General features: G+C 44.3%; 1 protein-coding gene across 1 annotated transcript in view; it reads left to right on the plus strand.

Annotated features, from left to right (window-relative positions):
• The first annotated feature begins 10,106 nt into the window (after window positions 1-10,106).
• CFAP58 (cilia and flagella associated protein 58) overlaps window positions 10,107-12,511 on the plus strand; it is a 91,479-nt gene continuing 89,074 nt past the window's right edge. The window contains exon 1 of the mRNA XM_064488395.1: window positions 10,107-10,265. Coding sequence (XP_064344465.1) covers window positions 10,257-10,265 — 9 coding nt within the window. The 5' untranslated portion in view covers window positions 10,107-10,256. The remainder of the gene's footprint in view (window positions 10,266-12,511) is intronic.

Genomic DNA, 12,511 nt, shown 5'->3' on the forward strand with positions numbered 1-12,511 from the left:
CATCCTCCTTCACCTGCCTCCTCTTTGTTAGATTTGTCGATTAGGAATGTGTTAAGTTGCAAGTACTAAAACACCTAACTATAATTTTACGCACGTCTAAGACTACAAAAGATTAAACAAATAGGACCTTATTTTTCCCAAATGAGAAGTCTGTATATAGGTTGCTTTGGTTCAATGTCTTCATTGTTTCAGGGCTGGTCAAAAGTTGTGAACATTTATGTTTTGCTATTTATTGCAAAATTGTCCTCCAAAGAAGTTTCACCGATTTGGACTCCTGGAGTATGAGAATGCTTGTTTCCTCGCATCCTTTTCAGCATTAGCTATTTCCTAACTTTAGTTTGCTTCTTTTATCAGTGAAAAAAAGATATTTCAGCGTCTTGTTGTGTATATCTTTAATTACATATGACACTGAACAGAACCTTATTACTGACCATTTTTATTTCTTTGTGAATAATCCGTAATAACTTCACCTATCTTTCTGTTGGCTTGTTTTGTGTGTGTGTGTGAAAGTTAATGGAACTTTTTTTTTTTTTTCATAATCTTTGGTGCTAGATGTGACTTCAAATTCCACAGTGAATGGTGACTTGTGACCAACACCAGACCAACTGCAGGGCAGCCTCACATTGTACTTCACATTCAGGAATGTTGGAAATAAAAAGCCAAACAAACATGGGAACAGATTTCCTTTTCACCCCCCGCTGTGGTTATCCAGTATATGGAATAAAATACACGACAATGGGAGAGACAGGAAGCCAATGCTAGTCATGACGGGTCTGATGGATGGAAAAAAAAAAGCATTTTCCTTGATACGGTCAATCTCTCACCATCATGAATTCACCTTTGCATGCAGTTTCAAGAGGTAATAACAAGTTGGCCTGCGAGTGTTTCTTTGGAACAGGCTGCTTTGCTGAGACCTCAGAGGTCTTTGTTGTACAGGATGGATGATTTGCATTTGGCTATTTTATCCCTCAAGGTCTACTCTGGGAAACTGCCTCTTACCTTTTCTTGTAATGTTGGTGCCAGCAGGGCCTTTAGAGATTATTTACCAACAAAAATGAAGCCCGGCGATGTTAGGTCACATACTCAAGGTCACATTGTTGGTTAGTGACACTATAATAATGGCTAAAACTTATACTATGTGCTAGGTATTACTCTAAGCACTAATTCTCATAATAACCTTATGTAGTAGTATCATTAACATTCCCATTTAACAGTTGAAGAAACAGGCCCAGAGAAGCTAAGTAACCTGCCCAAGATCACACAGCTATTAAGTCAGGATTCAAACCTGGAACTTTGGCTCCAGACTCTTGCCTGTAACTACTACACTCTATCTTTTTGTTCAAAGTAAACCCCCTTCAAATGTACAAAAACACTGAATTTCCTCAAGAATGACATTATAATAATTAGAATGTTTTTCAAACTTTTCTTAAAATAGGTTTTACCTCAGAACCCAATATACTCTCACATACAAGTACATTGTAATTGACAGGCAGTTTCCTTAAAATTAATTCTTATGCTGACTACAGGGGATAGATTCTGATGTTGTGCCCTCTTCTCCTTTCTCTTGAAATCTTTTATCCTTTTTTGAAAAAAAAAAAAATGGAGGCCACAACTTACTTGTGAGTCACGATTTACAGATTGAAAAAAATTCTTCTTTAAACCACTCTTCTAGCTCTCATCTCTGTTATGAAAGCTGTTAGCGGTTTGTATATGTTCAATTACCATGCACACACACCACTCGGAGTGGGAAAGACTGTCAGATAATTTCTATCAAGCTTATTTCTGGTCAGGAGGTACTCACTGCACTCCCTGTAGTTCATGGCTAACGATGGTACACCGGGGCTTTAAGACAAATCACCAAGCTATAATCTTAGGAAAATCTTCATTTACTCATACATTCATCCATCCATTCATTCAGCAAATATCTGAGCACCTATGATATGCCAGGCATTGTGCTAAATCCGGAGTTGGCAAGCTGGCTGGTGGGCCAGAGTGCCACCTGTTTCTGTAAATAAGGTTTTCTTGGATTCCCCACCAGGTTGTTCATTTATGTATTGTCTGTGGCTGGTTGTGTGCTGGTGGCAGTCAAGTAGCTGCTACAGGGACCATGTGGCCTGTGGAGCCTAAAATGCCTCTTAATCTGGTCCTTTACAGAAAAAGCTTGCAGACTGTATGCTAAATTCTAAAACACAGTGGTATTTCAGGCTGGTCTCTACCATTCTGGAGGTTTGAATTGTCCTGCTTAGCTTAAACTGGGCTTCACGCTTCTTTGGTGGGGCTGGAGGGGGAGGCTGGTGCTTTTTGCCTCCCTTGCTTTGCCTCAAAGAACACCTGCTCACAGTAGATGCCCAGCAGGCATTTTGTTGTTGTTGTTACTGAAACTCTTCAGTAGATCTGGCAGCAGATATTGGAAATAAAGCAACCTGCCTATGGGATAGACAGGAGTTTATTCCTTTCAGAGAGCAAAGAGTTTCCTTTTACAGATGCTTATCTTTGCTGCTCTGAGAAGCAAGTCATAACTTTTGTTGAATGCCTACTGTGCATCCAGCCCTGTGAGTTAAAAAATTTGGTTCTTTGGCACTTGCATCAAAGATGGGAAGAGAAATGAGATACATGCATTTATAGACATACTTAATACCTCTGTTTTGGGACCTGGTGTGTACTTGGAGACGATTTTGTTTAACTACCTTAGAATCTTAAAGGTTTGTGTTCCAATAGCCTTTAACTAGTCACTAGTCACTCCCAAGAGTAATTCCTGTGTGCTCAGTGCATAAGCTAATTGTATTTTTCCTTTCTCCCTCCCACTTTCCTTTCTTTCCTCCCTCCCACTTTCCTTTCTTTCCTCCCTCCCTTCCTTCCTCCCTTCTTTCCTTTTTTCCTTCCTTTACCAAACTTTGTCTTGAGTGACTCTTATGAATCAGCACCATAGATATATTAAAGAAAAGACTGGCAGGGGAGACACAGAAATAAACACATGATTACAATACAGTGTATTAGACAGAGAGACACTCAGGTTTTCTAGTAAAACAGAGGAGGTATGCCTAACAGGGGAAGACTTCCTGGAGGAGGTGACATTGAGCTGAGTTTTGAAAAATCTCACTGGATAAAAAAGAAAACATATATAAAGTCTAGAGCTATTTGAGCATATGATGTTTTCAGGAGAGAGTAGAAATAAGAGCACTGGCCCATGATCAAAAGGATTTGTGCTTTTGTTTTTTTCTTTTTCTTTTTTTTTTTTTTTCTTGCCTACTAATCCCTCTTAGGGTGCTTTGACTTTAGTAATTTTATTAATTTGCTTATTCACTCATCTATTCAGTCAATTTATTTGTTTGCTTATTTATTTGTGGTGGGAACAGGTTGTGTGGAGCTATTTAGTCTTTTTAACCAATCTGGTTAGCTGGTTGGTTTGTGTAAGTCTTCACTAGTTTTAGGAGGAACCTTGGTCTGGCCTCTTGGGCAAGAAGCACCCACTGAATGAGCTAGCCCAACCAGTGATACCCAAAAGGAATTTGACTGGGAGAAGCACAGTTACTATTAAGCCAATAAAATTCAAGGCAGGTAAGAGGACTGGGTTGTGACACTGTCTCCTTCTGGTAAAAATGATCACCTGCAGTGGCAGATTGCCGACTGTTTCCACCTCATGCCCGACCTTTCAATCTTCCTAATAAAACTGCCCCAACTTCGTTGCCTTCTCTGGTATCAAGAGGAGAGTTTGTACAGGGAGCCTTTGGGAATCGATGTCAAATGCTCAGCAAATGTTCTGTTAAGTTAGGTCTGCAGCAGGCTGGAAAAGGAGCAGATTAAAGGAATAAAATATGACCCAAACAGTTTTGGAGAGCACTCGCCAGCTGGGACTCTGTTCTGTCATCAAAAGTGAGCATGGGGTCGGCTGATAAATGATAACAATTTTGTGTAACACGTGGGCTTTTAATCTTCCCAATAGCCTGGAGGAGAAGTGCTAGGTATGATGGCTGGGGCCATTTTGATCATGTTGTTTGGGGCCCCAAATGCAGTGTTAAAATTTCACGGATACTAAATCAGTGATATCACAAGAATGCCTGTGCAAACAGAACCTGTGTTGGTCCTATTCTGTCTTTGGGGTATTTTGGGGATGGGGGCGGTATAAACAGTGGAAACTCGCTGCTTAAACAAATAAAGGGAATTTGTTAGGAGGACGCAAAGTATCTGGCAGAACCCAAGAGAGCAGGTGTGGCTGGGCCCCCTTAGGGACTGTAACCAGGGCCTGAACTGAAGGGGCATCAACGACCAAGGGAGCCCCTACCCCCAACTCTCCCTTTGTCTCTTCAGCCTATGGGTTCCTCTCCTTGTTCACTTGCTTTGTTCTTCCCTCTATGAAGCCTACCTTTCTCTGCCTCTCCTGGGAATCACATACTCATTTCCAGGCTCCACAATGAGTGACTTGCAATTCTTGGTCCCAATTACAAATCCCCAGGAAAAATAATGGGTCATTTGAGTCAAGCCTCCACTCCGGACCCTTTCAGCTATGGCCTGGGGGAAGCAAGTCGGGCCATCTAGAACATTTTGGCTTTAGGGAGGAATGTATTTCTGGGTGGGAGTTTTAGTCTGAGGGAAGGGGATTGTGGGCTGTGTAGACTCTCCCCAAATTGCTTCTAGGACCTCTCTCTGGTTCAGTAGAGGAGTAGGTTTCTTTAGGGTGCAATTGTTTTGCGTAGCAGGTTGGAATTTCCACGCAGAGCTGCATGTCAGTGCTTCTCTCCGCTTTTCTGGAGTTTCACTTCATACCTTCACTGGATGCTGTTGAAGAGGTGGGCATTGTGTCCATTAAACTCTGTTCTTATTACTGAGCCACAGCACACAGCGTAGAGGGCCTAGGAGGGAGCTAGAGCAGAGGCACTTATATCTAAATTTAAACAAGGAGCTTTGTAGATGTATTACAGCTCGGGTTCACATATCTTAGTTATCTGGCAGAGCAAGTGGGTGTGTCCTTGGCTGTCCCTGGTCCTGGAGTTTGCAGCCACTTCTCTGCTATTCTTCCAAAGAGTCCACTCTTCACCCACACCCTTTTATGTTGACTTAGTGTGGACAGTGTCCACTGGTCCCTGATAGGGGACCCCACTCTCCCTGTAACAGGATTTTTGCATTCTGGCCTTGGCATCTGCCCAGTGCTGTTTCCCACACCTGGGATCCCTTCTCTTTTTTTCCCATGTCTCTAACTCACATGTGTCATTTAAAGTCAAGTTCAAGAACCATGTCTGCCATGTACCTTTCCCTACTAATAGTGAACTTCACGGGTTGTCCTTATTTCAGAACTCATTCAATAGTCATTCACTTAATAGTTATGTGCTGAGAAGGATGTATCAGTTTGTATCAGTTTGCTGGGGCTGCCATAATAAAGAGCCACAGACTGGGTAGCTCAAAGAACAGATATTTTAGGGGGATGCAGTCAAGTCCATAGCATCAGTGGACACAGGGCTGAACAAGACAGAAAGTGATCCTTGTTCTCTTGTTCTTTGACAGCCTGGTAGAAAAGATGAAACTGAGCAGGACCCTCTTGGGCCCTCTTGGGTACCAGAGCATCTCCATGTCCCCTGTTTCTTATTGTAGGAAGAAGGTTTCAGCCTCCTAGACCTTCCCTGAGTTCCAAAGGGCAGATTCAAACACTTACTAATCAGGGAAGGGAAGGAATGCAGAAATAAATGAGGAGCAGTCAAGAAACAATAGTGCAGTGATAAAGCAGGTCCTGGTTCCTCCTCAGGGGAGATACATAACAAAGTATCTCTGAGTTCTTCTTTGGGAAAAAGGCCCCCACCCAGGTGGAGGATGGCAACCTCAGGCTGAATATAAACACATGGAACCCAGACTGGTTGGAACCTGAAGGCTGATGATTGAGATTCCTGGAACACCACCCTGTTACCTCATCACCAACCAATCAGAGGAAGGTCACACACCCTGCAGACTGCGCCCCCAAATTTTGCCAATAAAAACTCTTTCCCTAAAAGTCACCAGGAATTCGGCCTTTTTGAGCATGAGCTGCCCATTCTCCTTGCTTGGCCCTTGCAATAAATCTTTCTTTGCTCCAGACTATGGCATTTCGGTTTGTTTGGCCTCACTGTGCTTCTGGCACATGAACTTGGTTCAACAAAGTCTGACAACAAAGACAGACAGGAAACAACCATTTCCATGACTACATAGTTGATTACCATTGTGGGAGGGCCCAGGAAGCAGAATACTAGGTACCTGAGAAGGCAGTCTGGTGTTGGGGGCAGGTCAGGAAGTCCCCTGAGGCAGTGAGATCTGAAGGAAGGCTGGACAGGTGTCAGCTAGGTGAAGAGGGAGGGTCGGGTATTCCAGGCAGAGATCAGGCTCTGTGGATGCCAAGCAGAAGAACATGACATATACAAGGAATTGAAAGAAGCCATTGTGGCAAAGAGTGAGCGATGGGAGAAGGCACTAGAAGGCCACCGGGGCCGGATTACAAAAGATATTATGTCCTGACATCCTCATTTCAGTGCTCACTGCATCCTGCCTCGGACTGTTTTAAATTCTTTTTTGTGAGGGAGGGGCAGCATGCATGTTTTGCTTCTCCTTACGTTCCTTTAGTGAGGAGAGCCTTTCGACTCCCTGATAGTCTCCATAGCGTGCAGGATAGGGCTGGGCATATAGTAGGTGCTCAGGAAATAAACTACATGGGGGTAATGAGAAATGCGATTGATAGAAGCACTCTTACTTGCCTAACTTGGGGGCTGACACAATCTTGGTGGGTGTGTTCCTCCTAGAGGCTCTAGGAGGGGAGGACTTTTGGTGGTATGATGCCACCTAGTGCTCCTTTTTATTACAACAACAAAGGGTGGTGAGTAAATTCTTCTATGGGAATCTGGAAAATTGGAAATGAAGTATTTTGTCTCACCAGCATAAATCAATTTGTCCAACCACCCATCCTCTCATTCACTCATCCACCCTTGTTGATGTCCACCTGCGTCTCTTTCTTGTGAGTTGGACATGTCATGTTCTTTTCCACCTCCAGTTGTTCCCTGATTTCCCATGTTCCATCTTTCTGTCCTGATATCCTAAGTAAAGCTTTCAGGTGTCAGTGTTTGGATTCCCTGAGCACCCACAGCACTTGCTGTCGACCTGGCCTGTTGTAAATGATGCCATCCCGTCGTCTTAGAATTAACTGTAGATTTTCCTTTCTCTCTTTCCCCCAGAGCCAGATTGTGAATGCAAAGGGGAGTGACTGCCTTAGTCACCTCTGTGGTTCCTGTGGCCAGCCTTGTGCCTGCCATGTATCAGGTACTTAAAAAGATAGTATTTTCTGGATTGAATTGCTGTCACCTTGGCAGGCCACCTGCTTGTGAAGTGGTCCTTCAGGAGGGTCCTAGGAAATGAGTTGACACTCATGCAAGATATGGGTGGCCAGGGCCCTCTGGGTGTATGGTTATGCACCTTCAGGAACGTTATGGAGCCTCTCTGGATCATGGTGGTCCCACAAGTTGGTCTCAGTGTGTAATTGGGTTTCCTATAAACACACAAAGCTGCCTGAATTGTGTTGCTTGCTCCATCTCCATCTCATTTCTGTTAGCTTGGCTGACAATTTGGTTCAACTGCTTCTCCAGCTTCGTCTGCCACCTGTCTCACTGTTCCCCTGCACATTATGCCTTAGCCATATTGTGTTCTTTTGCCAACCAGATGCACAGTCTCTGTTCATGAATGAGATATCATTGTAAAATGTTAATATTTCCCATATTAATTTATAAATTCAATGAAGTTCCAGTTAAAATTTCTCATGAGGAACTTGAAAAATACCCTGAAAATTATATGGGATGATAAAGGTTCATGAATAGCCAATGCAATTTTGACAGAGCAGGGATGGGATTTCTGCCCTTTAACCACAATGACCAGCTACAAATCTATAATAATAAAACCTTGTGGTACTGGCACAGGAATAAGCCAAAAAGCTCAGAACAGACCCATCTAGATCTGGGAACTAAGATGGTTGAAAAATGGGCTCATTCCACTGTGAAAAATAAAATTGGGCCCTTGTCTCATACCGTATACAAAGGTGAGCGCTACCTTTAGTTGAGAGAACTAAATGTAAAAAAGTAAAACTATGAAACTAATAGAAGAAAATGACAGAGAAAATCTTTATGACCTTGAGGTTGAGAGGTTGAGAAGGACTTCTTAAATTAAAGTAAAAAAACAAAAGCATAAAAAAGATGAAGTACTACAAAACTAAAGATTATTCTTCAATCAAGGCCATCACAAGCAACTTGTCCAGTCTTTGAAAGCAGATTAATGTCTAGACTTTACAAAGACCGCTTGCAAATCAAAAAGAAAAAGCAATAGGAAAATAGGCAAAGGCTATAAATAGACAATTTACAGAAGGGGACCTCAAGTGGCTTATGAATGTATGAAGAAATGCCCAATTTTACTCATAGTCAGAAAAACGCAAATTAAAAATAAAACGTGTTGACGATACTTCCATGATATTGACAGAAAATTGGCTAATTAGATGAGTCAGTATTTGTAAGGCACTAAGAATAGTATCTGGCACTTAGTAAACACTATATGAGTGTTTATGAATAAATAACTACTGCATGCTGGCAAAGACCGGAGTCGGGGACAGAAACCCTTATACTACACGCTGGAGTGCGGTGTAGGGCAGCAATTCTGGAGTGCCAACTAGCAGTACCCGGTGAAGTCAAGTACCCAGAGCTTCCACCAGGCTACTAGGCCCCTTTGAGCCATTGGAAAATACTGTCTGCCACTGGGCAGGTGAATTTGAAAAGGGCATATATACCTTCTGGATAGTCACAGCCTGTAGGTTCATGGCTTGACTAAGGAAGAGAGCTTTGTGGGAAAGGAAGGGATATGTCTTCCTCAGCAGGGCACATGATAAGGGCAAGAGGAGAGGGGCTATTTTTCAGCCCCCACTGGCCCCCTGGCTGGATGTCTTTGTGCAGGACAAGTTACAAAACTGAATTTGATGGTCCTATGCATACCCTATGGTTTTAACAACCTCACCTAGGCATATATTTCTGAGGAGTTTGCACATAGGTCCATAAAGAACTGTGGACAAAGATGATCATGGCTGCATTGTTTGCGGTACTAGCGGCGAGGTGGAGGCGGCCTTCGTATTCAGCACTTGGGGGATGGAAGTAAAACGTGTGGATGTGCAACCTGGAAGACTACGCAGCAGTCAGAAGCTGTGAACTGGGATTATAACACCAAGTGCAACAGAGATAGAGCCTTAAAAAGAATGTTGGGTGAAAACACTAGAAGATAGTGCGCCAGTGAAAATGCTATACATTTTTTGAAAATACATATCCAAGTACAGTAGCATGAATTCCTATGGGGGGGTGAGGATGAGGTGTGGGATTAAGGATGGGGATAAAGGGGGGAAAATAAAACAAGAGAGGAGTCTTGCATATTTCATGAACCAAAGAGTTTAATTATTTCAGCTCTGCACCTGAAGTCTAAGAGGGTGGAGGAGGAAGGGAAGGGAGAAAGAGAAAGGGAGAGAGAGAAGAAAGGGTCTTTAGAGAGGAGCCCCAGAATCCAGGCAGATTTTCATGATGTGGCTCCACATAAGGTTTTCCAGGTGCGTTGACCTCTGCACCCTATTTTCCTCACCACTAGTGACTGAACCCTTTAGGGGCAGGGTCTGTGTTTTCTCTTAGTTTTACCCTTGTGTCCTGCACACAGTAGCTGCCTCATAAGGGTTGGAATCGACTCCAGTTGAGATTATTTCCTGTTCCCGTGGCCAAGTCCTTTTATGACAGAGGGCAGACGGAGGCTGCCGGTCCTTCCCTCATCCAGAACTGTCTGACCCACAGAGGGTCGTCCTCGGCTCTCCACTGCCGGCTCCCGGGTCTCGCTGAGAGGCTCCCTTCTCCTGGGAGTTTCTAACTTGGGCGCACTCCGGGGACTCCTGGCGCACACCTTGGGACTCCTCCCAGCCGCTCAGAGGCACCGCCCCTTGTCTTCCTGGTCCCACCCACTCAGGATATTTGCATACGACTCTGAGGAACACGCCCAAGTGCGGGCCTCAGAGGCTCCACCCCTTTCGAACCTTCGCTGCACCCCCCCAAAGGGCGTGGCGGTTGCTAGGAGACCCGAGGTCGCGCCGAGCGCCGGGTTTCCGCCCCCTACGCGGGACAGAAATAACGTGGCGCCGTTTTAGACGCTGGGGGCGGTGCACAGCCCCTTCCTCAGACTCCGGCCCAGTTTCCGGGGGCTCCACGGCAGCTTCTGAGGCCTCCCGGGAGCGCGTCAGGATGGCCGAGGTCAGAAGGCAGCGCCCCTCTCTCTGTCGCCTCTCGCTCTATCCCTCCCCGTCGTCCTTTTTCTACTGTAGACTTATCCCCTGTCACATCCACTGATTCCGAATATTCCCGCGGTCAACATCCTGCCCCACTTGCAGCCTCACCGCCTCCACCCACGTCCCTGTTGGTTCTGGCCCCTTGTCTCCTGCTTCTCCTAACATTGGGTGGACACCCCTCACCTCACCCTATTAAACTGGCGCTGTGCTCAGAATGGTAGGAAATTCTCAAGTTCCCAGACTCACAGATGACAGACAGGCCCCCACCCCTAGATTCTGACCCATAAGGTGATGCCGCAGGAGAGATACACACGGAAATATTGCTGTCTGGCTGACTGGGGGACTTGGAGAAAGCGTCATAAATACCCAGGGTCAGCCCTGTGCACTGACTCTTGTCCACCTGTCACAGCTTGATTCATCTAATCACCTGCTGTTACACATCTTCATTAAGCTCCTCAGCCCATCATCACTGCCCTGTGTTGTCTCTGACCACTGTGTTAGTATCTTTAGCCCTTCATTCACACCCCCACTTTGTAGCACACCCCATCTTCAGCTTCACTGATGAGGGGTTATTTCTGCAGTCTTTTAATGACCTTTGCCTGTCTGTTAGCACCCTCATTTATAACCTGGACAACCTCAGGTCCCTGTCGTCACTTGTGAGTCACAGTCCTCATCCACTATGGCCCCAACCCAAATATTTCATCACCCCATCAAACCCTTCCCCATCTCACCCATCACCTGGTCAGTCCCAGCCAGGATCAGCCTCATACTCTGTGGGGCTCAATGAAGGATGAAAATGCGTTAGCCCTTTGTTAAAAAAATATTAAGAATTTCAGCAGAGCGTTAAACCAAGGGTGGGGCACATCTGAGCAAGGAGCCCTGTGCAACTGCATACTTCACACGCCCACGAAGCCAGCCCTGGTCCGAGCTTCCCATCATCACCACCATCGTGCCCCCTCCCCTATTCCAGTTCCTCCTCTTGTCTCCTTTACACCATTTACATCATTCCATCTCCTCCACATCTAGTCACCCTTCGCAAACTCCATCTTCCTGTGGTTAACAGCTCCCTCTTTTTCCTTATCATACAATCCCTTTCAGACCCTCCAGCTTCCTCAGTCTCTGGCTCTCTCACTCTCAGCTCTCTCTTACATCCATCCGGCTGGTACCCACACTCATTCATAGCTCTTTTCTTCCCATTTCCTCCTCTTTTATTTTTTCTGTTATTTCCTTTTGAGTATTTCCTCTTTTTCTCCCCCACTAGTCATCTTGGTTTATTTCATTCTTCTTCATTTTCCCCACGTAAGCCCCAGTTACCAATACTATAAATTAATTATTTCCCAGTCTCTTTTCCCTTTCATCATTTCCTGTCACTTCTTCCTTTCTTCTGTTTTTCTTCTCAATAGACCTTAGCCCAGTTTTCCTCACCCCTGCTTTCATAAGTCTTCATTTCCACGCTCACCTCATTTTTCAGTATAGCTCTCTTTCCTTTTCTCTGCTAATTAGTACTCCCAGCACCTAGAAGAGAGCCTGGCAGATAGTAAACACTCAGTAGATAGGTGCTGAATGAAGGAACACCAGAATTCATTTCTGATCAGTTCATGTTGAAATCATGCTTCGGAAATAGATACCGTTACATGATATAACAGTGTGGACACCAGCTGGTCACTGGTCAGAGCTAAGAGATTAATTTGGCATTGCTTTTAATTGTGATATATATATTTAATGACAATATGAACAAATCTCTTTTGTTCAAAATTGTTTCTTTAAAACTTTTCCTCCTTTGATATTGTTCCATTTCTGTGCTCAGTGCCTGGTGTACAGGGAAAACCTTTTCTGCAAACAAATCATTAGGCTAGTGATCAAGTGTTGACATTAATACCCTTTACAGGGATGGAACCGAGGACATTGCCGTGATAAATGTTTGTGTGTGTTCAAGTTTAGCATCAACGAGGGGAAAGCACATAGCAGTAGCAGCACTGTTCCTTAATATGATTTTTCCTCCTCTGTGAAATCGCTGTACTGAGATCTTTGCAATAATCTGCTTTTTAGTCAGGAAGAAGACCTCTGTTGAGTTTAACATTAGTCCTTTGTTGTTACGCAAAATGCTGTAGAGATATGCTTGTGACTCCACGTCGATTGTAAGATGTGGACTCTTGTTTTGTTGATATGTCGTCTTTAGATGTGTAATCAATAGTACAAGTGTTTTTGAAA

The sequence above is a fragment of the Camelus dromedarius genome, chromosome 8 (assembly GCF_036321535.1).
Source record: "Camelus dromedarius isolate mCamDro1 chromosome 8, mCamDro1.pat, whole genome shotgun sequence".
NCBI lineage: Eukaryota > Metazoa > Chordata > Mammalia > Artiodactyla > Camelidae > Camelus > Camelus dromedarius.